This window comes from Chelonia mydas, chromosome 12 (genome assembly GCF_015237465.2).
Source record: "Chelonia mydas isolate rCheMyd1 chromosome 12, rCheMyd1.pri.v2, whole genome shotgun sequence".
Lineage (NCBI taxonomy): Eukaryota > Metazoa > Chordata > Testudines > Cheloniidae > Chelonia > Chelonia mydas.
This window is the reverse complement of record NC_051252.2, coordinates 7,426,486-7,449,469: the sequence shown is the minus strand read 5'-3', so window position 1 is coordinate 7,449,469 and position 22,984 is coordinate 7,426,486. Positions and strand designations below refer to the sequence as shown.

General features: G+C 47.2%; 1 protein-coding gene across 7 annotated transcripts in view; it reads left to right on the top strand.

Moving 5' to 3' along the window:
- Positions 1-22,984, top strand: part of CPNE2 (copine 2) — a 153,407-nt gene that overhangs the window by 78,558 nt on the left and 51,865 nt on the right. For all 7 annotated transcript variants that reach the window (XM_007070575.4, XM_043525982.1, XM_037878210.2 and 4 more), the window contains 6 exons: positions 913-984; positions 3,269-3,352; positions 10,460-10,549; positions 13,423-13,521; positions 19,557-19,643; positions 20,560-20,619. In XM_007070575.4, the coding sequence (XP_007070637.2) occupies positions 913-984; positions 3,269-3,352; positions 10,460-10,549; positions 13,423-13,521; positions 19,557-19,643; positions 20,560-20,619 (492 nt within the window). The remainder of the gene's footprint in view (positions 1-912; positions 985-3,268; positions 3,353-10,459; positions 10,550-13,422; positions 13,522-19,556; positions 19,644-20,559; positions 20,620-22,984) is intronic.

Genomic DNA, 22,984 nt, shown 5'->3' with positions numbered 1-22,984 from the left:
TTGGGTGAAATCTAAATGGGACAAAAGAGAAAATGGCCCAACCTGCATTTGCAAATGGATGCAATGTTTGAGTTATGGATGTTCTACTGAAGCGTGACGTGGGAAGACTAGAGAACAGAGCGAGTCAGCCATCTGGTCAGATCTTCTGTGGAGTGGGAAAGTGGGAGGCAGGGATTCTGGAAATAAGCGTTAGGCGGATGGACTGAAGTAACTCAGCAGCTGTGCAACAAAGAACTGGTTTCTCTAGGCTATAGGGGTAAAGGAGACTAGATTTCAGTTTTAAGTTTCAAAGACACCGAGCAGTACTAGTGAGGAGTAGTGGAGGGGAAGAAAAGTACCTTGATGGTTCCTTCTGACTCCCCCATATCTCCTTCTGAATCCTAGTAGCAACACTTGGAGGCCCATCCTGCAACTGGGTCTGTCTGAGTTCAGTGGGGCTGCATATGGGTGAATGGATGCAGACATTTGTATCCAATTGCAGGATCAGGGCCATAGATGGTTTTAATTATGGGTCATGTGTATAAATCGACCTTGTAAATTTCTCCGTTGAGTGACGAGTTGATGGTTTTTATAAACTCAATAGTCTTTTTTTGTTTTTTCTTTTAACAATTATAGTAAAAGGCTGGAGGGACATAGACGTGTGTCTGGACTGGTAAAATTACCTGCAGTTTGACAAGGGTGGTATTAGTCTTAACTCTGGCTGTATTTTTAGACTATGTAATGAGTTTATTTGAGAACAGGTTTTGTGCAGCTTGCAGTGATGCAGCTCATGCTAAATAGTAAATGATTAAACAAACAAAACAAGGCCTAACATGCTCTCTCGTAGTTTTGGCTTTGGAATCTCTTGTGCAATTAATCAGTGAATTTAATTTTCATTCTAAAAAATAAATAAAATGTTCTCTTGTCTTTCAGATAGCTGCCCAAGAGCTGTCAGATAACAGAGTGATCACTCTGAGCATGGCTGGCAGAAAACTGGATAAAAAGGTGTGTGGGCGTTTTATTCCCAACGTGCAAACGTTAAACCTCTTTATCTGCTATGGGATCCTGAAAATCATTCCTTGTAAAGGTATCAGTGACTCACGATACCCTAATGGATAGAGCATTGGACTGGGACTCAATAGACCTGAGGTCCATTTCCATCTCTATCATTGGCCTGCTGGGTACTGGGGCAAGTCATTTTGTCTCCCTGTGCCTCAGTTTCCCCATCTGTAAAATGGGGATACTGATGTCCTTTGAAAATTGCTTTGAGATCTGCTGATGAAAAGGGCTGCAGTGGGGTGGAGCTGTGACCCTGGGATCAGTCGAGGGACTGGACGGGGACAGGGACTGAGGACCTCTCGAGGTCCCTTCCAGTTCTAGGGTTTGCTCATGCATTGTTGCTGTTGCCCCTTTCCTTCCTTTCTCTATCGGCTTTGTTGAGTGTTTTGTCTTTTGAGGGTATTAAGCAGCCGGCGCATTTCCCTCTAACCATTCCGGGTCAGGTTCTGATCCCTTTACTCACTGAGTAATGCCTTTCTCCACAAGTAATGCCATTGATGGGAAGTAGACTGCTCATGGATTAAATTGTGGGTTTGGGCTGTAACGAACAGTGTCAATATGGTTCTCTATGGCCAGTGTGAGTGTACCTATAAATACTCTCTCTGCATACACACAGAGCGTGTGCGTCTATAAACTGGCAGGAAACAAGCGGCTCTTTATCGGGGGGCGGGATCTAAAGCTAGAGTGAAAGTTGGTAACAAACAAGCATCGGCTGGAGCAGAGTCAGCATGTCTCCCAGAGTAATACATGATCTGTCTGTCAAGGCTGATGTGGTTTGCTCTAGAGAAACCATAAAGGGTTTGCTCTGTTCGCTCCTTATTGCGGTGTATATCTTTTCATTCCTGGATGTTTGTGCATTTTTAAATTTCTTTTTAACACGTTAGATGTTTTTCTAAACCTGAACTCAGCTGCATGGTTTCCCGTTGCATGTGGAATGGAATGCGGCGTGCATGCAGGGGGAGGCATAGCTCAGTGGTTTGAGCACTGGCCTGCTGAACCCAGAATTGTAAGTTCAACCCTTGAGGGGGCCATTTAGGGATCTGGGGCAAAAATCTGTCAGGGACAGTACTTGGTTCTGCTAGTGAAGGTAGGGGACTGGACTCGATGACCTTTCAAGGTCCCTTCCAGTTCTGTGAGATAGAGAATATGCATTATATGGAGATATACCTATAGAATCCACTTGGCATGTTACTGTTAGGACTGTGAATGTGAAATTGCACATGGAAAAGTGTTTTGCATTTGTTGAATTTATGCATTTCTCTGGGCTTCTAGGTAAAATAGTTACCTGCAGGCTTGTTTGGCTGCAGGAGTTTAATGTAATGCTTCATAAATATACCTCTGCCGTGCAAGTCTTCAGGGTTGCACAGCATTTTAGCTTCACGGCTCCCAATAAAGTTTGTGAGCTCTTTCATAAAGACGGACCCTCTCCCTGTGCTTTTGAAAATGTGGGGCTTGGAGACCTTCTTACGATAGCCAGTGTTACTCTTCGTTTGAGTGGTGTCCCTAACAATGTACGGGGGTACGCTTACAACATTGGAGCTTTTCCCCTCTGCATAGGTACTCCACTTCCTGTACTAGGGTCTGGTCTAAGCAGAGTGGTTGAACTGAAAGTGGGATTTTAAACCGCTGTAATTAAATTGTTGCAACAGGGTGCGTGGACATTCTTAAATTGATTTACACCTGTCTATTGTCGGTTTAGCTGCCTCCCGTTAAATATACAGGGACAGCCTAACTTGCTAGAAATTTGAAACTGCTACAAACGTGTCCACACTTCTGAAGACAAGTCCTAAGAGTTTAGGTGTGAGTTTCAAGAGGGCTGAGCATTGCTGTAACACTGTGCCCATCGCATCAGTGGAGTTTTATCATTGACTTCAAATAGGAGCAGAGTCAGATTAATGCTGAGAGCTTTTGAAAACCACACCCTTAATACTTACAACGTGCAGGTCAAAATAAATACAAGACCAGTCTCTTTTATATCAGTACTCCCATTCTAGGTGCTTACTACCAATCTGATCAGTTAATCTTGTAAAAATTGCTAGGGGATGTTTAATAACCATGTATTGTCACTTTAATTCTGTGTTATATTCTTCCCTGCAGAAGATAACTAGGACTATGAAGTCCTCTAACTTGTTGTGGAGAGTGTCATTTTCCTTTTGCAGGGTGTCCCGTGCCTAAGCATCATACAGAGGAATGGAAATAATTGTATAACCCGTATTGCATTTTTCCACAGGACCTGTTTGGAAAGTCAGATCCATTTCTAGAGTTTTATAAACCAGGCGATGATGGGAAATGGATGCTGGTCCACAGAACAGAGGTGAGTTGGACTAGTATTTGAGGTTTTAGGTTAGCCACTTGGTATCTTTTTTGTCCTTAACCTTTTTTCTGATAGTGTCACTGATCAGAGGTGAGAGGACAGGTGGACCTTGTTGTAAGTCCATTTCTTTACCTACCCATGTCCAGCTGAGACTGTGTGACTTGGAAAGTGGGAGTGTTGGTGGTGGTCAGAGTTGCAGCAAATAAGCTAAACATATAATTGAGGATTTTAAGAGCAGGTTAGACAATCACCTGTCAGGGATGGTCTAGATAACACTTAGTCCTGCCATGAGTGCAGGGGACTGGACTAAATGACCTCTCAAAGTACATTCCAGTCCTGCGATTCTATGATTCTATGATCAAGGTATTTTTAGGGCTTCTGGGGCTTGGGGGTGGAGGTTATTTTTAGCAATTTTTAACTCTGTGTAGATGTGCAAAGACTGGGTTTTCTTCAGGGCTTTCTCTTTGTATGGACTGTAACTGGTAATATGTTCCGCACATTACTCATTACAGTCGTTTTTACTGTAATGAATAATCTCTGTAATGTTCCCTAGGATGCTTTAATTTAATGTAATACTGTTTCAAATGGCACTAGGTTAAAGTGCGCTAGAGAACGTTGAGTGCGCATCAGCAGGGTCTGCACAGTCCAATTAATGCGTAACATGTTGGTGCAGTTTAGAAATCACACCCCTGTAGTCCACATTACTGCTTCATGTGGACAGGCCCTTAGATACAAGTCACCATTTCCGGGGTTTTCTCGGTGTTCACTGGATATACAGATTTCATTTGTTTTTGTGGGGGGAGGGGGTTTCCTGGGTATTTATTAGTTAAAACTGACCATCAGAAACCCTAATTATTTAAATGTTGTAGCTATGCAGAGCACTTTGGAGAGAAGAGATTCCCCCTGGCCCAAAGAGTCTATGACTTGAATTCCACCAAACGAACCACAGGGTAACAATATACAGATAGGAGGGTGTGGAGGCCTGATTAGAGGGGAGACCAACTTAGGCTTCATGTAAGAAATGTGTCTTAAGGAGGTGAAGCGGATGCACTGCAGTCAGGGGCACGGTTCCAGTTATAAGGGGCAGCCTGAATGAATCCAAGCGAGGAAGGGGAAGACGGGAGGACTGGTAAAGTGAATGGATTGGGAGGGGACGGTGGAGTAGGACTGCAGAAGACCAGAGCTGGAAGAGGGGTCAAGAGTGTAGAGCCATGGAGAAGAGGGGGTTGAACCTGAGGTAAAAACAAAGAGCCCAGGCAAGGACTCAAAGTGGGATAATGTAGCTGGAGCAGCAAAAGTAGGAGAAGCAGCAGGATTTTGGATAAACTGGAAAGGGGAGAAGCAGGCTGGTCACGTTAATCCTGGTGAGAGGTGACCCCGACGGAACAAGGGTCGCAGCAGTAGGTAAGGGACCCATTTAATTTAGCATTAAAATGTGCTAATTGAGGAGGCGTTGGGTCAGATCCTCAGCTGGCATGAAAGAGCACAGCTCTGTGGACTTCAATGGAGCGACACCAATGCACACCAGCTCAGCATCTGGCCCATTGTCTTGAGTCTAGAGCACTGGACTAAGGAGACGGGTTTGTATTTTTGACTTTGCCACTACCTCTGTCTGACCTTGGGCAATTCAGTCCCCTTTCTGTGCCTCGGTTTCCCCATGTGTAAAAGGGGATCATGCTTGTAAGTCGTCAACTTGTGTTTTTAAAAAAATAAATAAATAAAAAAGCCCTGTACAAGTACAAAATGCTTTGGGCTAAATCCTCAGCTGGCGTAAATCGGCATAGTTTGAATAACTTCAGGGGAGCTACGCTGACCTTCTGTCACAGGTGGGAATATTTCCTGTTCATTTATGTCAAAGTTAGCTTTGGTTGCACCGGTTCTGGGTGCGGGCTGGGGCTTTTGCATGTAAAGGACAAGCAGCAACAAGGCTGTGGGAGGAGAGCGAGTGTTTGTGCGTTACCCTGTACGCACCGAATGTGGCTGCAGACTCTCTGTGGGTTGGAACCTAATGAGAGAGCCGCAGATGAAAGCTCTGGCTGGCAACTGGGCGAGGGGAATTGAGGCCGTTTTCCCACCTGTATGGTACAGCTGTGCCGAAGCTCTGGCCTCACTGACAAATGACGCTGAGAGGATGTTTGCTGAGGTGCCATAGCCTTTTCTCTCAGCTTCACTGTTTAGCACAGTGGTTACAGTGGTTGCAAGAGTCAGGTGAGGGAGACACGAGAGGAAACAACAAGGATCTTCTGCTTTTCCCCCACCCCCAAAGCTCATTTCAGAGGTAATGACTGCTGCTTACGCATGGCTCTTGCCACTTGGCAAAGAAGGGTAGGGGGACAGTTAACTGACAGCTTCGCTGTGACAACAGGGTCTGGACACAGTTTCTCTCAGCTTTTGAGGATTTAATTGAGGCTCTGTTATGGCAGGTTAGTTCTTTCAGGGAACCTCACCACTTGGCTTTCTGTCCTTGTGTTCCTGGTGGGGAAATGGCCAGTTAGGCCCTGATTCAGCAAAAGCATTTAAGCAGGTGCTTAAGTCTCATTGAGTTCAACGGGACTAAGGCCGTGTCTCCATGGGGGAAATTGCGTGGCATAGTGTGACATACCAGGGTACAGTCCAGACTAATCGCCACAACTGTGGGTGCCGTACAATACCTTGCAGAAGTAGCTCCCACCTGGGCTACTCCCAAACAGCCTTCCAGCATATAAGCCCCACCCTGAGTGTTTGTGTGGCTGCAGCCTGCCAGCCACGCTTGGGTTACACTCTGGCTCTCACCAGCCTTGGTTATATGGCAGGGTGACTCCTACACACCCCCAGCCTTAGATTTTCCCCCAGAGATGTGTGTCCTGTACTGCTCCTGGACAATACAAATTATATTAAGTCCTTTATTCCTTTAAGAGAATAACATGCACACAATTTGTCAGCCTCAGTGGCATTTCCCGGACACTTCAATTTAAACACACTGTATTGGATAAAACAATAAAACAAGTTTATCAACTACAAGGAACTAAATTTTAAGTGAGTACAAGTAATGAGGCATAAAAGTCCGAAATAGTTTCACGAATAATAAAGATAAGACATATACTAATACCTAATTTAACAAACTATATCAGATTGAAGCAACGTTTCTTACCACATGCTTCTGGCAGTCTTACCAAACCCTGTAGCTGGGGACCCCTTCCCTCAGAGTCCAACAAATGCTTCCTTCATTGCTTCAGGTGCCAGGAATGCGATGGGCCGGGAGAGAAAGAGGGGTGCGTTGGGGTGTGTGTTCCTCCTTTTTATAGTTCCAATCCCTCTCTTGAAAAACATTTCCAGCTGGGCACTGGGAGACAAAGAGTCTATGTGGAAGGATGTTCCCTGCTGCTTTTTCCCCCTCACCTGTTCGAGCTTTCTTTGTGTCCCTTCCTGCTTGATGCTTCTGTTGACTGCTTAAGTGCAAAGTAAGTAGAGCACATGTTCCTCTGTTTAGGACAGAGCTCTTTGCCAGCCTCAGTTTGGGCAGGGCTGTGAGGTGAGGTTAAGATCACCATAATATGACTTCACATACAGTGTTGCCACATGTATGTTGTCAGGACTATACTTACCAGCAAATTATGAGTTTTCCATTGATACCTCACAAGGCATGCCTTGTACAAAAATGATTACAGTAGCTTGCAGGATGTGAACACGGTTACATTCTGCCACATGCAGCCACTGCGGTATAATTTAGCTCTTCTGGAATAGCTCCCTGTGTGGATGCCCTATTTGTCATGAACTGTGGGTTCCTTCAGTTGATCCTTGGAGCTGGCTCAGTCCTTGGGCCAGTAAATGAGCCCAGCTGGGCTTCAGCAGCGTCCCCTTATGGGCTGGGCTGCCCGATTGGCTTCAAGGTGCCCACAGTTCTGCCTTGGAGTTCAGCAGTAGCAGCAGGTCACTGGCTGCTCTACACTTCGCCCACAGCCGTGATTGCTCCTGCTCCAGCATTGTTCCCAGTCTTGTCCTTGCCCTGCTCCGGTCCACACCAGTCCTGCTCAGTTCCTGACCCCGGGCTGTGACCCTCCTGGTGCCTGGCCGTGCTCTGACCGCGAGGCCTCACCACCATGGCTCCAATCCATGACACTTTTCCAGAATAATTAGCAGAGTCATTATTGCTAGAACAGTGTGTCTGCACAGGAAGCTATTCTGTAATGGCTCTTTCTGCAATAGCTTTGCCTATATTTGGCCTGTATGTGTAGGGGCTTTTCAAAGACATTTTCAAACTTAGTATATTGATCCCTAATGTGGAAAGAGCATATTATAACAGTTTTTGACTATCTAGGAAATTCAGTTGTCCTTACACTACATCACACAGCTCCTCAAAACTTAATAATGACAGTGGGAATAGAATTCAAATCCCACAAAAGCACCCTGCCATTTGAGCTAAAGGGGAATCTCCACTATTTTCTGTATATGGCCTATGACACACAGTTGTGCTGTCCTAATTCTAATTCCGATGCTGCAGACATATACTAGCCAGTTTGTTGAAATATTATTGTGTATTTGGGTGTAATGGGCCACTTTTTTGTATGATTCCGTAATACAAAATGCATAATTAAGAGGACAAAATGGACTAGTCTGAAAAGCATTAGTTATTCTAGGCTATCAATCACTTTTCAGAACTTGGGTTCACAACTTTTTTCTTCTTCTTCTTCTGGAGGGTGAAATCTAGTTAATAGACTAGATTTGTTGCTAGCAAAAGGGGAGGGAAATACTGTTTATAGGAAAAATGCGTGGCGTGAGTGAGGAAATGGTGGAAGTATCTGAAACAGACCTTGTTCCATACTTTTGCTCTGTGATTTGTGCTGGTCTTTTGAGAGCTGTTTGGATTTATTTATTTTTTTTAATTAAAAAAGGAATACAAACATTTTCCAATTTGTTGACCACTTGTAGTCATTCTCTTACCTTGACTTCAGCCAGAGCAGCAGATACTTGGTGCTTCTCAAAAACGTCTCAAGTTGGGCACTCAAAGTCCGAGGCTGCTTTTGAAAATGTTGGCCAAGGCTCTTAAACTAAAGGACAGAATAATCAGTACAGATCCCGTGACTGCTGAAGCCCAGGGTAAACAGAGAATTTCAAACCCAGGGACCATCCATTCAGACCTCAGATGAATGGAAAAATAGAGCTGGCTGGGAATTTTGGAATAATTTTCTGACCCAATGCACCTCTCTTACAAAACTGAAATTTTCCATGGGAAAACTCGATTTCCGTTTGTTGGCCAGCTCGACTCAAACACATGTTTTTAGTGAGTCCCATTTGACTGGTGGTTGGCCACTTGGCGGTGTGTGTTCATTATCTGCTGCAAACTTCATTGGGAAACCGGAGATGAAATAAAACACATGGGTTGCGAAGCTTAGTCCGTACACGGCAATGGAATCTATTGAATCTTTATTTCCTTTTAGCGCCTTTGGGGGGGGGGAAAGGAGGGGGAAAAGGGGAGGGGGGAACTGTGCACGTTTTGAAGGGCTTAAATAACGTCCCACTTAACAGCCCGGAAAATAAACGGCTGCTCTGAACGGAATTCCAAATGACTGAAATATCTAGATTCTCTTTTTGGCGGGGGTACCAGAAATAAAGTGATCGCCGGTTCCTATGGGCTGCAGCTTTTGATATGTTCCTGGCTATTAGTCTGAGCCCATTTAGTAGCAGAGGTGTCTGCTGTGGGAGGGTAATGCCGTCGTTAGCGTGTTTTAAAATAAGGTGCGAATCCCCAGCTGGGTGCCATGTGGTGAAATAATCATTGATCCTTTCATAGACACCCACCTCAAAGACCTGGTGTCTGGCAGCATACGGGCACCATACAGTTTGTATTCTTAATGTGCGTGGGTTCCCCCACCCTCCCGATCTTTCCAACCTGATGTAGGAGGTGTTTACAAATCCTTCATTAAACTGTGCTCTTAATGTCAGGTTTTTTTCCTGTTCCCTAATGAGGGACTGTCTGCATCACCCATCGTTGCAAAATAAAAGCCAGTCCTTGGTTCCCGTCGCTAGTTGCTGACAAAGCTCACCCTATCCTGCAGGAGCAATGCGAATCCTGATTGTAACCAAACCGAAATGCTCTGGTTGCAGTGGAAGCCACTTGATGGCTTTGGAGAAAGCAAAATTTTCATGTATAAATAGGCAATTAACTACCATACATATTTAGCGTTCACCTTTCTGCATGGCTGAAAACCTGCTATGCGTGTATCCTTAAGGAATGGGAGGTGTGTTAATCGAGAGACATGTGGAAAAATACAGTCTTAATCTTACCTGCTAGCTTTTCAAAGGCGAGGCTGAAGGCAAGTTTTCTTTGCTTGTGAAGCCTGCTGTTTGGTGTGTGTTACAGCGACTGGTTATTCTCGAGGTAGGACAAGAAGTAGTCAGCATAGTTTGCAGCAAGGGTGATTTAGGTTGTGTATTTAAAACTTTTTAACCCTAAGGACAGTTAAGCACGGGATCAGGTTACCAAGGGAGGTTGTGGAATCCCCATCTTTGGAAGTTTTTAAGAACAGGTTGGACAAACACCTGTCCGGGATGGTCTAGGTTTACTTATTCCTGCCTCAGCACAGGGGACTGGACTAGATGACCTCCTCCCTACACTTCTATGATGCACCCCTCAGTGCTGGTTCTATATGAGTGTCCTACAGCTCCGAGTTGGGAGATTGGTTCTTTAGCTCCTGCTATAGAGGCTTATGCTCTTAACTCTGGAAGTCCGAGCGTCAAGCATGGGTGATGACTAAGATGATAGACATCAGATCTGCCTGGGTTTAGACTTTGATGTGAAATGCTACAAAATTGTGTCCTGACCAACAGGAAAGGTTTCCAAGCAAGAAACTGCCATTTCTGAGGCCACTTAAGCTGAATTTCAACAAAGGACTGGCAATGTGGACCAGACCGATGGTTCGGTGTCTGTGACAACCACCATGACTGGGCGAGGCTGCTCCCCAGTAATGCAGCGGAGTGCCTCTGACATCAGCAGAGCTATGCCAGCCTTATGCCAGTTCTCTGTTGAAAGTTGCTGAAAACATGTCTCCAGCCTTTACTTTGTGTTCAACACTTCGCTTCCACTGGCTCATTCTAACTGAACCGTTTTCCGTCTTTCCCACCCCGCAGGTGATTAAGTACACGCTGGATCCCGTGTGGAAGCCGTTCACTGTGCCTTTAGTGTCGCTGTGTGATGGAGATGTAGAAAAGCTGATCAAGGTAACTGTCAATATGGGGCTGGTCTCCACTTACCGGAGGATCAATGCGCGGTGATCAATCCATTCTAGTGAAGACCTGATAAATCAACGGCCAATCGCTCTCCCATTGACTCCGGTACTCCACCGGAACAAGAAGCATAAGGTAAGTCAACTGGAGAGTTTCTCCCGTCAACCCAGCACGGCGTAGACACCACAGGAAGTCAACCTAAGGTATGTCAACTCCAGCTACATTATTCACGTAGCTGGAGTTGCGGAACTTGGGTCGACTTCGCCCCGGAGTGTAGACCTGCCTATAGAGTGACCCTTATGTTGCTCTGGCTTCTTGTTGCATTATGGTACTCAGCCTCTGACAGTGTGGCGGGGAAGGAAGTGTGAAGCTGCCTTCGAGGCTGAAACTAACACAGATCCAGAACCGCTGAGGAGGAATTCATATGCTACCAAGAAGCAAGGCCACATTTCTATGATAAACCCAGGGTGACCGGTCTCTTTTCATCCTAAAGTCACATCGGCTGACTGCAGCGGCTGAGCAAATGTTTTCTGGCAAACTGCAACAGAAATTCCAGCAAGTGACATCACATTTGCTACCCCTGTGGGTCATGGGCAGGCCTGGAGCCTTTAGAGCCACCACACACACCTCAGCAAGTGGAGCTCACGGTGTAACTGAAAGCAGGTAGTGGTAGGAGGTTGTGATTCTTAGTGGAGCAGCATTAGAGGGGGATGAGATGCTTTGCCAGGGGGTTTCACAGCTATTTGCTGGCAGCAGAGGATGGTAAGACTCGGGAACCTTGGTTTCCATTCCCGGCTCTGGAGGGGAATGTGCTCCAGTGAGCACAGACGCTTCAGCTCTCCAACCTATCCCTGTCCCAGTCCTGTCTCTTCACCACCCCAGTATCTCATCCCATTCCCACTCTCCTCACCTAGTCAGTCCTACTCTCCACTCCTTAGGCTTCTTCTCCCAGGCCTAACTTGCCCCCTCCAGATTCCCATTCCCAGTCTAACCGCCCCCCTCCCCGGCTCCCTGCCTGTTCTCTCTCCCCATGTTCTCCTTTCCCAGCGGCTCCCAACCTCCTGCCCCGGACCCCTTGTCCAATCTCAGTGTGTTGTGCTGCCCCTGCCCCAACTCCTTGGCCAGCCAGTCCTAGTTCTCCCCCTACATCCCAGCTCCTCGTCAGATGTCTCCCCACTGATTCCCAGTCTCTTTGCCCAGCCAGTCCTAGTCTTCCCAGGGCTCCTTATCTGATCTCAGCTCCCCACTTCCTCCCATCTCCTTTGTTTTCCTCCCAGGATCTCCATACCAATCTCCTTCCCCCAAGGTCTGTCTCCTGTCCCCTCTGCATTCAAATCAGGCAGCTTCCTTCTCATTCTCTGGGCCTCAGTGGGGGGACATTGAGAGAACAGAAAAGACCCGTCGGTCTCCTTGCTTTCAGTTCTGGAGCTCAGCCCAGAGCTGCAATTGCAGGGAAAGTCCTGCTCAGTCCCCAGGCGGGAGCATGCTCAGTGCCTACAGAATCCTCAGGGAATTTAACTGTGAAGATCTAGCAAGTCTCTACTGAGCATGTGCAAAGTCTGATTTTTAATTTTTTTTTTCAAAGGCTTATAACTCGGCCAACCTATAACTTGGGCAGGAGAGATTTTCACAGGACCAGCTAATGGCATTTCCATGCCACCCAGGCCACCCTCCCTGGTCAATTTCAAGTCCCTGGTCCAAAGCAAAGAAAAGGTCACCAAAATTTAACATAGGTAGCCTGCAGTATGTTCTCCAGCCTAGTTCCTGGAAACCGTTGAACCATTTTGGCTGACATTTTTTCAGAAAAATTCAGCCGGAGGCAGACAGACACCTAGACTTAAAAGTTTCAGTCCAAGTGGTTAAAGTTTGGCAAAGTTATCAGCAACTGGATATAGGGCTTTATAATGGGAAGTGTAAGATGACCTTAATAACAGGTGACGCTACCAATCCTGCTACACTAAAGAGCCTTTACAATCAGCACAAGAAGTGAGCGACCGTGTCGGACTGTTTCATTACTGCACACTCAGGAGACACTTAGAGCTAGAAAAGCCGATGAGATGTTTCAGTGAGTACTCAGTAGCAACTGCCTGTCATGGGTTTAAAAAAATAGAATATTTTAACTATTCCATCCTATACGCTACGTCACTCGTGGCAGTAATGCCCTCCTGCAATTTGACATGTCGCTAAAAAACGTAAAATCAATTTAAGAAAAAAAAGCTTTTACAGCGTTTCTGAAACTGAATTTTTGGAAATTTCAAGTCTGGAGCAGTGCTCGTGGACTGGTTGCCGCTGGTGGTTTCATCATCATGTCATCGAAATCTGCTCTGAGTCGGGTTAGACCACATGCTGATGGTTAAAGCACTGCAGGCTGGCCTACACTAGCGCTCATTCTGTTCCTACTGCCGGTAGGAAATTTCTAGTAATAGGCCCAGCCCACTGCTTAATTTGTAATGGCAGATGTGCCGGGGCTCAAGCAATTTTTTTACTTTCATAGCTGAAGCGGTGAGTCCAGAGGTGCCGGGGTTATGAACTGCCAAGTCTGGAGGTGCCAGCCCTGGCACAAATTAAGTACTGATCCCGGCCCCAGAGGAGGGAGCATGTAAAGTCATTCTCTGGAGATCCCTGCCTTCACGGTCAAGGCAGTGTTGTTGCTGACAGGATCCAAAGAGCTGTGCTCTGTGCTCATTGGCTGACAGAAAGGCTGTTATGAGCCAGGGCCTTCAGGAGGCAGTGTCGGGGTAGTGGGGAAAGCAAAAGAGGATAAATCTGAAGGGTGAAGCAATGTGTAAACGTGACTCATCTAATCACAAGCAAGACCCGCACCTCTGCTGTGCATGAGAACGACCGCTTCCCCTCCTCTTCCCCAGGTCATGTGTTACGATTACGACAGTGATGGGGGACACGACTTCATTGGGGAGTTCGAGACCTCGGTAGCCAAGATGTGTGAAGCCCAAGATACCTTGCCGGTAAGTGCGGAAACACTGTCTGGTTTTAGAACAATGGTTTGGGGAGGAGGAACCCAGGGTCCCCTTGGCTAAGGGTTTCAAAGGTGGCTCTTACCCATGAGAGACTTCATGCTTTAAATCAATGTTGAAGCACCCACTTCCCCTCACTCTGAAAATCAGGCCCCTTTTAAGGAGTCTGGGCACCCAAAATCACTAGTCATTTCTGAAAAGCTTGACCCCTGTTGGCTCTTCTTTTTCTAACATTCTCCTGTCCTCGTTTCTGAACCTGTTTCTGATGGAAGTGCTCTTTGGCTAACTGAGGGGTCTGCCACGTGGGGTTGAGCTTTGTGTCCACCTGGCCAGCCCTGGTGATGTGATGATGCTACTCCATGTCACACGGCAGCTGTCGCAGCATGACACGGCGATGTTTCTCCAGCCCGGCTGAGATTTGGGGGTGTTGTTTTAGATGCCAGCAGGTTCAAGGTGATGAAGGCATATAATAGAGCTCCATTTCCTTCCACGGGTTCTGGGTGGTGGTTATTTATTTGTACTGCAATCACACCAAGATTAGGCCTCATTGTGCTGGGCCATGTCCATACACATCGGGTACGTCCACACTTCCAGCTCCAGGAGACATACCCGCGCTAGTGCTGATTGAGCTAACGCACTGAAAATAGCAGGGGAGCCGTGGCAGTGGGAGCCACCCTGAGTGTGACCCTCGTCGAGATCCTAGGTGTGTAGTCAGCTGGCTAGCCGCTCGCACCACTGCGACTATTGTCTACCTGAACGGGAAATGGCACCTCCAGTGCCAGTGTCGATATACACACCATGAGAGGCAGTGCCCGCCCCAAAGAACTCCCCGTCTAAATAGACCAGACAGGGTGGGAGAAGGTAAGAATTATCCCATATGAGGAACAGAGAGGGACAGTGACCCCACCCAGGAAGTCTGTCAGAGCTTGGAATCGAACCTGTTTCCCCTGATTCCCAACCGACTGCATTAGTTACAAAACCCACGTTGCCTTCAGTAGCCCTACTACTAAACACTTCCTTGAGTTCCATCCACCTTCCGAGTACTGTGCAGGCCTTAATTACCTCCCCTACAAATTCCTCGGTGATATGGGTGAGCGTCACGATCCCTGTCAAAACTGAGGCACAGAGGTGTAATGACTTGTGCAGACCCAGTGAAGGCTTCAGAGTTGGCTGCCCAACAGAGAAGCGCAGGCCTTGGGCCGCGATCTCACATGGATTGGGCGGGTGTTGGTGCGGTGAGATTCCTCTGCATCCTGCAATGTGGGATTGCTCTGCCGGCATTTCCTCGTTTTGATTCTTTTGGGGCTTTTTGAAGGGGTCTGATTCTCTTTCATTTAATTTTGTCCTTGCTTTAATATAACGTAAAACGCCACTTGCTCTGCCACTGGGAGACTGAATCAGAGTGGAGCCTGTTATCCATGTATATCCTAACACCCAGCGAGTGTCCATCTCCTTTGACAGCTAGACCTGAACATACAGAACAGCATGAGCCCAGACCTCCCATTGACCTGCCGGCTACTGCTGTCGAGTGCTCATGGGGGACTATGCCCATAAATGTCATATTTTTGTCCCTCTTCACAGCAGTAGGGAATCTCCTGAGAGGGCTGGAAAGAATTGGTGCTCAGACCATTCACTTGCACCTGCATCGAATCCCAGAAGATGCTTTGCTGCATAAAGAAGTGCATGTTTTAGCGAAGACGCCCCATTCCAGTGCTGCAGGATAAAGAGAAGAGTATTTCCACCTGGTGCTAAAAGCTTCTCTCAGACAGGCACCCCTACTCTCCTTTGTCTGGGATCTGGCATCTAAGTACAATTTTAGAGGCCGCCATTAAAGTAGCTCCTAGCTCCACACGTGTGTCAAGTGGCTTTGTCTGTACAAAGCCTCCGGCAGACTGGCCCTGTGGCGGGAATGGAGGGGTAGTGTTAAAGTGTGCCGGCTTGGGCAGACACACCCACCCCAGCTCTGCTCGAGCAGTTGCGCTAAGATTAGCAGCGTGGCACAGGCTACCCTCCTGCGTACAACTCCAGCCGCTCCCCTGAGTGCATATTCGGGCAGCTAGCCCAAGTGGCTGCTGCCGCCACCCTGCTATTTTTAGGCGCTTCCTCGAGCAGAGCTAGTCTGTGTACATCTACCTAAACTGGGAATTACAGCTCCCCGCTATTGTGTAGACGCACCCTAGGTCTGCTCACTGCAGTGCATCCGGGATCGGCGTGGTTCTAACCACCCCCCAAATGCTAAGAAATCTCCTGCACCTAAATGTCCAGGCCTCTGCCCCACCCTCCGGCCACATTCTGTCTCCAAACCAAGGCAGCTTCTAAAGTTGTTTCTCATTAAAATAACTGGAAACTATTGAGTGATTCATTTCCTGCCCTGGGATTTCTTCCCAGAGAATGTGCTGGTACTTGACCTACATGATGACACAAGATTTCTGACATACTTGGCCAAATATTCTCAGTGGGGGAGGTTTAGGTTGGATATTAGGAAAAACTTTTTCACTAGGAGGGTGGTGAAACACTGGAATGCGTTACCTAGGGAGGTGGTGGAATCTCCTTCCTTAGAAGTTTTTAAGGTGAGGCTTGACAAAGCCCTGGCTGGGATGATTTAGTTGGGGATTGGTCCTGCTTTGAGCAGGGGGTTGGACTAGATGACCTCCTGAGGTCCCTTCCAACTCTGATATTCTATGATTCTTTATAAAAGCTGTGAGAGCCACAGTGCTTCGGGCAGCTGAAGTTCGGTCCCACTTGCAGATGACTCAAGGTCTAATTTACTGGCTGTCCGGAATGATGCCTGTCGATAATGTGGATTCTCTCTGATCTAGTCACACTCCTCCTTTCCTCTGTGTCTCTCCCTTTGCTTAGTCCTTCTTCCTGAAGGGTAGCCTCTCACTCCTGTCCATGCCTGCATCTACAGATAGTCCCTGTAACCTTCTACTAGTTAGCTCTGTGGTGCCGCTTGTAGAGATGATGTGATACTGCAGAGAAGAAGGATGGTTAAAGTTGGGCCTCAAGAGATCTGGGTTTGATTCCTGGCTCTGCTACAGATTATCTGCGAGAGCTTGGGCAAGTCATTTACTCTCTCTGTGACTGAAAACCCCACCTGTACAATGGGAATAGTAACACTCCTATCCCGTAGATTGCGAGGCAGATAGGTTAAGAACTGTCATCTACTTACTTGCATGTACACCGCCCCGGAGAATAACATCTTGATCTTGGCGAGAGCCAAGTTATTGCTACACAATAACTGTTCAAGAAGACAGTGTAAAGGATAGATTGTGACATTCCCAGATCTACTGCGTATGACACACCTTTACTGTACATATGTCTGGGAAGAGGGAAGGTTTACGGAGAAAGGGGGGAGGGGACTGGGGCACGTCTCTGTTACAGCTTATAAATAGAACAAGTACACACACTAATCAACCTCTGCCTTCCTCCAGCTTGGACTCTGGTCTGTTTCCTGCTTTCTGCTCTGTCTAGTACCCAGTGCTCCTAATACAACTACTTGCTGTAAATAACTCAGACAGCCTCTTTATTGCAGACCCCAGGAGCCAGCAGTGTCTCTCTGCTCTTTTTGTGTGAATATACAACAGCACTCCCATGGCACCTGTTTGGCAATATTATACAGACTCAGTTTCCCACTAGGTCTTGACTCCCCTTAACATGCCTGTGTTTGCTAACACCAAGCCAAGGGGCTGGGTTTATACTTTCTCCGTTCAGCTTTGCCCTATGTTAGAAATATGTTTATAAAGTTGTGATCTTAAGCGTACAAGGGCGTCGCTATGGGCTAGATTTTCAAGGGCTGAGTACCCAGAGCTGGTCAACATCTCTTTCAAAAGATCTCAGTGGTGGGGTCAGAACCACCTGTTCAAAACCCGGCTTTGCTGAGCTTTTTTCAAAATCTGGCTACCGATTTAGGTGCCCAAAGGGGAGCTGAGCCTTCTCTGAAAATCTGGTCCCGGGGGGGACCATTTAGGGGAAAGGTATCTACCCTTTCCCCTAAAGTATCTGGGGAAGAAAGTAGGAGAAACTGAAGGACAGTAAAAATTGAGGCAAGGCTGGAGGACAAGACATCTGAAGCCGAGGGAGCTAAATTGATGTAATCTGGGGACGAGAAGGACATGATTGACCCTACAAAGTAACAAGCCCTCTGCTGAAAGGGAATTATTCCATCTCCAAAGAGAGCAGAGATGAGGAGCCAGCAACCCAACACTGAGGAAGGAAACGAGTATTGGTCATTAGAGCTAAGTTCTTACCAGTTAGACCCACTGGGCACTTTAACGGAATCTCTGGGAAGGGGATTGAGGCACCATCTCTGCTGGGACTGAGGCTCGGGTTAGGCTAGGTGGTAGGATTTCCCCCACTCCATTCCCAAACGCAGGCAGTCTCGGTTCAAGCCAAGTGGCCATGTCCAACCCTGGGTCTGATTCTGTGACCAGGTTCTGTGCTCACTCTAGCGAGGGGTTGGTTTGTCAGTTGGGTCACGTGGGCCGCTGGATGAAGGGAGCTGCAGATGAGCAATGGTGGTTAACCGAGATAGCGTGCTACACGGCACCCAGGAGCTGCATGTGCCTGTGGGCCACTGAACTGTCTCCCCATGTGCCTGTCTGGAGGATGAGAAGCCATTCTGGGAATCCCTGGGTGGGTGGCACTATGGCCCTCCTTGGCTCTGCCATTGCATGTGGACCGTTGGTGATGCCACTGAGCCTGCTACATGCTGATACTCAGACTGGACACGACCCCAGCCACTAAAGATTCTCATGATGGGCCTGTACAGCCCTACCTGGGGAAGGACTCTGACTTCTGCCTGGGGTGGAGTTTTATTCTCCTTTAAATGTGGCTTTGGCTTGTCCCTTATTTCTGAAGCACTGATGTTCGCGCAGCCCTCTCAGCCCAACACACAATAGTTGGATATATAGCCAGGAAGCCCCAAGTAGGAGTAGGGTGGTGGTATTACCCCTATATATGGCATCTGGGAGCCCACTTCTGGAATGCCGCGTCTGGGTCTGGTGTCCACGCTTCCCCAAAAAAGCTGCGGAAACTGGGGAAAAGGGCTCCGGAAAGACCTACAAGAACGTTTCACGGTCTGGGAACCATGCCTCACAATGCGAGATTTCCGAAGCTCAATCTATCCAAGAAAAGGGTCACAGGTGGCTTGACCATGGTCTACAAATACCTGCACGGGGAAGAGATTTCTGTTTGTAGGCAGCTATTTAGCAAGGGGGAAAAAACACATCCTGAGATTCAGGGGTTGGAGGCTGAAGCAACACAAATTCACACGAGAAATAAGGCACGCATTTTTAAGTAAGGGTGACCAATTATTAGAACTACTGAAGGGAAAGCTGGGGTGGCATCTCTGCTTCTGAAAGAGGCTCTCCCTATCCAGTTACTGATGAAAAATTGCTGCTGGATTGAATTGGTTTCTGAAGAGCATACGTGTTCCTTCACACTGGAGCAGATTGTTGAACTCCCAAGGAACGATGCCCCATTCCCCACTTGCAATGGCTTTCTCTCCCCCTCCCATCCCCTTAGATAACCCAAGGTGAGTGCTACATTGGGGACAGAAATTAATGGGTGTGAGCACCTCTATAAATCATTCCCAAGGGATCTCCAGGTGGGTACTCAAAAACTAGAGGTTACCCAAGTGGGCCTCAGCCTCCATACCCCATTATCCCCCCACTGTCAAATAGAGATAACTCATAAGCTTCATTCGTGCCCGTTAAGCACTCTGAAATCCCTGGGCAGAAGGTGCTGCAGTGGGGTAAAATGTTTTTTATTGTTTTAAAGATGAAAAATCATTAAAAATGAAGACTAATATTAACCATTAATTACTCTGAGATGTTTTTGGTTGTTGCAGCAGCTGGCTTACACTGGGAGACTCAGCTGTTGGCTGAGAAGTACTTAGGTGACCGGTCAGCTAGCGTGCCCATGAGCTCCAGACAGCCGGGTTGCTATCCTATACTGAATGGGATGGCCAGCCCTTGTCGGAACTTGGCTTTCACAAGGGGTGCTGTGTGTCTTGTTTGTTGCAGCTCGAATTAGAATGCATTAACCCCAAAAAACAAAAGAAGAAAAAGAATTACAAGAACTCCGGCGTCATCATTGTGAAATCCTGCAAAGTAAGTGCAAAGCTTTTAAAAACCCTGTCTCTTGTTGGGCGGGAGGGGAGGAGGTGCCCAGATCGGAGGAGAGTTCAGGAGCAAAATCCCACTAGAAAAACCGTGACGGACCAACGGATGCAAATCACTAGTAAAGCGACGCTCCTCTGCTCGCCCAGCGAGACGTAAAAAATCGTGCCGCCGCATTGGGTCCGGTATGCAATCATGATGCTGCAGCAGTGCAGTACGAAGGGGTCTGTAGAATTAGGCAGAGCGTGGAGTATCAAAGGTTTCTGTGGAGCAGGACCGCATGAATGGGCGTGTTGCTGTGCCCATTGCTTTCACCTCTGGTGGCAAGCCACCCCCTGCTTTATGGCAATAACCTTCCTGAGAAGGAGCAGAGGTCTCTGGTCTGTTTAACGACCGTCTGAAATTGTTGGAATCCACCCAGAAGCGGGAGAATAACAAGCTGGGAAGAAAGGGGATGTGGAATGGGGAGTTATGCAATTACTGCTTTGGCCCTGACTTGTTTTAGGCTGCAAGGCCGTGCGCAATGTCCCGAGTGGCCATAAATAAAACGTAATCCTCCCCCGATAATTCTTAAGGGTTGAGGGGGATAAAGCCATGATTTCACTCCACATTTTGAGCTCGGGAGGTGCCCAGTTCAAGATGGCAGTCGTCCCGCTGACACGGGGGCACCTTTCAGCGCTGCTACCTTTGCTTTTGATGTAGAAATGAAAGGCTGCCCCAGGAAATCCAGACATTTCTCCACATTTGCTTCATCCCGCGAGTAAAGAGTTTGAGAGAAGGGGTCAAAATGTCAGCTGCTCAACAGTTACACAATGTTTTTTGTTTTTTCTAAGCCTTCCAGGACTTTACTGGTGATGAAGGGTGCTGAAATGCGGCTTTGAAAGTCTTTCTTTCCTCTTTCTTTCAGATAACCAGGGATTACTCCTTCCTGGACTACATCCTTGGGGGCTGCCAGTTAATGTTTACTGTAAGTATTTTTTGCTGCTCTTTGTCCATCAGGTGTAATGAATGAAAAATGTAATTGATTGGGCGCTCTGGGCTGGGGTCTGTGCACTAGCATACGCATTGGGCAAACGTTTTTAAAGGTCATTGGAAGCTCGCTGTGTTTAGCTTTCCTACAGCAGCCTAGATACCTTGTCCTTTAGAGTAGCTCAGAAGCCTTTGTCTTCACCCTTAACCTTTGTCGGGACGAGGATTTTAGCCACCACGGATGTCTCTGCACTGACGGAAACCCCCTAGCAGAAACACAACCTACCCTAGTGCATGGTGATTTTTTTCGCCAGTGCAACTTCTTCCCATTTCTAAGAAGGGTGAGTTGCCCCCGCATAAATAGTGACTGGTTTGTCCCCGTGAGACCACATCAGGGGCTGATTTTGGATTCGAAGGCTTTCAGGGCTTCCTCCAGGCTCACTCAGGCGTCACCTATGGCGTGAAGAATGGCAGGATTCGCTAAATCGTTTTTGTTGACCACAGTTGCCACAAACTGTGCATAATTATCACAAATGCGCACACCCAGTCATAGTGACTCTACGTGCTTCTTAGGTCAATAGTTACCCAAGCATTTCTGTTGCTGGATCCACGGTCACGTTTTTCTGGGTATGCGACCCAAGCAGTCCTCTCAGAAGGTCTCCCTGGCGGCTGGAATTTCTCCAGCTCTGAGTCCCGTTCGTTTGCAGGCGTGTCTCTGATGCTCTCAGGAGTGTATCTGTCGGTCAGAATGTCTCACAGGTATTGTCCATGGTCCAAGAAGCCAGCCGCTTCCCAGTACACCCAGTATGGAGTAGCCTTTTTTCTGCTTCCTCTTCAAGAGGTGCCGCACCTCCTCTCTCCATCTCGTTTTGGGCCTGCATGTTTGGATGAGCTGAGCTATGTTTTGTTTGGCTCAATTTGTTAACTCTCCAGCATGTGACAAATCTTCATTGTTGCCCTGGGCAAATGTACTGTTGTTCAGGTTTGAACAGCTTGGAATCCAGTAGGAAATTAGAATACATATGATCTTTCTTCTGTGTCCGGTTCCTGGAATTCTCCTCTGTGCTACTTCATAGGATGTGCGGGGGGGAAATGAGGACGGTCTTTTTTTTTTTTTTTATCAGAACCACGGAGCAGTTTTCAAGATCAATGAAGATCAAACTTCCCCCAGATTCCTCACTCAAAACTACCAGCCCTTTTTTTGAGGTTTGAAAAAGATCCATTAACTTCTCCCCACTATTTTTCACACTGGTCTCTGCCTCTGCACTTCCTGGTTCCGGCTTGAAGTGGAAGTGCTGTAAAATACTACAAATGACCCTGTTCTTGGAGTCTTGTGTTCCTGAAGATGAACCAGGAAGCCTTTGGAGTCTCATGTGGGAGAGAGCCATTCTTGGAGACAGCTCCAGCTAACTCCCTGCAGACCTGAGAAGTTCAAAGATGGCTCCAAGTTCTTTGGGGCTTTAGTCTAACCCAGCTGAATCTCTAGATCGTCTTCTGAAGTTCGCAGTCATTGGTTGGGGGTTTACATTAATTTTGCCTTGAAAAGCTGATCTGATTTTTTGAGTGGAATTCACTCGTTTGGAATGTTGCTGACATACGCTTTGGATGTAATGGGAGAATTTTGGTGTTTCCATTTGCATTTCTAGCTCCTCTTGTTTGAGCCAGCGTGCATGTGATTTGTCAGGAGCAACTCGAGAAGAAACGACGGCCCTCGAGTTTAACTGCTTACTAAAATGGATGTGTCCCCCCCCCCCCCCTTAATTTCTGAAAATTCCGGTTTTTAGTACAGTATCTAGAGATCCGTGTGTGCATGCAGCATGCCAATTTTTATTTGTTGTCTAAAAAGAGATAGGAGGCGAGGGAGGAGGAGATGGGGGGAAAGGAAGAGTTACCATAGAAACAGAAATGAATGCCAGAGCTTTTTATACACAGCTCAACTGTTGTGTTAAGGTCTTAGAGCAAAAGAGGGAACAAAAGGGAAAATGGCTAAGTTTACTGGTAACACCAAACTCCTGTGTACATCGGCATGAAAAGCTGAAATCCACCCTATGGTTTAACGATCTACCGGTAATTGGCCAGCTTTGTTGTTCATTTTTTTTTAAATGGAATGTTTCTTTGATTAGTGTTTCAGTCAGGGAGGGTAGTTCTTCATTTATTATCCTGTAGGCACAATACCAACTTGCGGGGAGGGATAGCTCAGTGGTTTGAGCATTAGCCTGCTAAACCCAGGGTTGCGAGTTCAATCCTTGAGGGGGCCATTTGGGATCTGAGGCAAAAATTGGGGATTGGTCCTGCTTTGAGCAGGGGGTTGGACTGGATGACCCCCTGAGGTCCCTTCCAACCCTGTGATTCTATGATTAGGT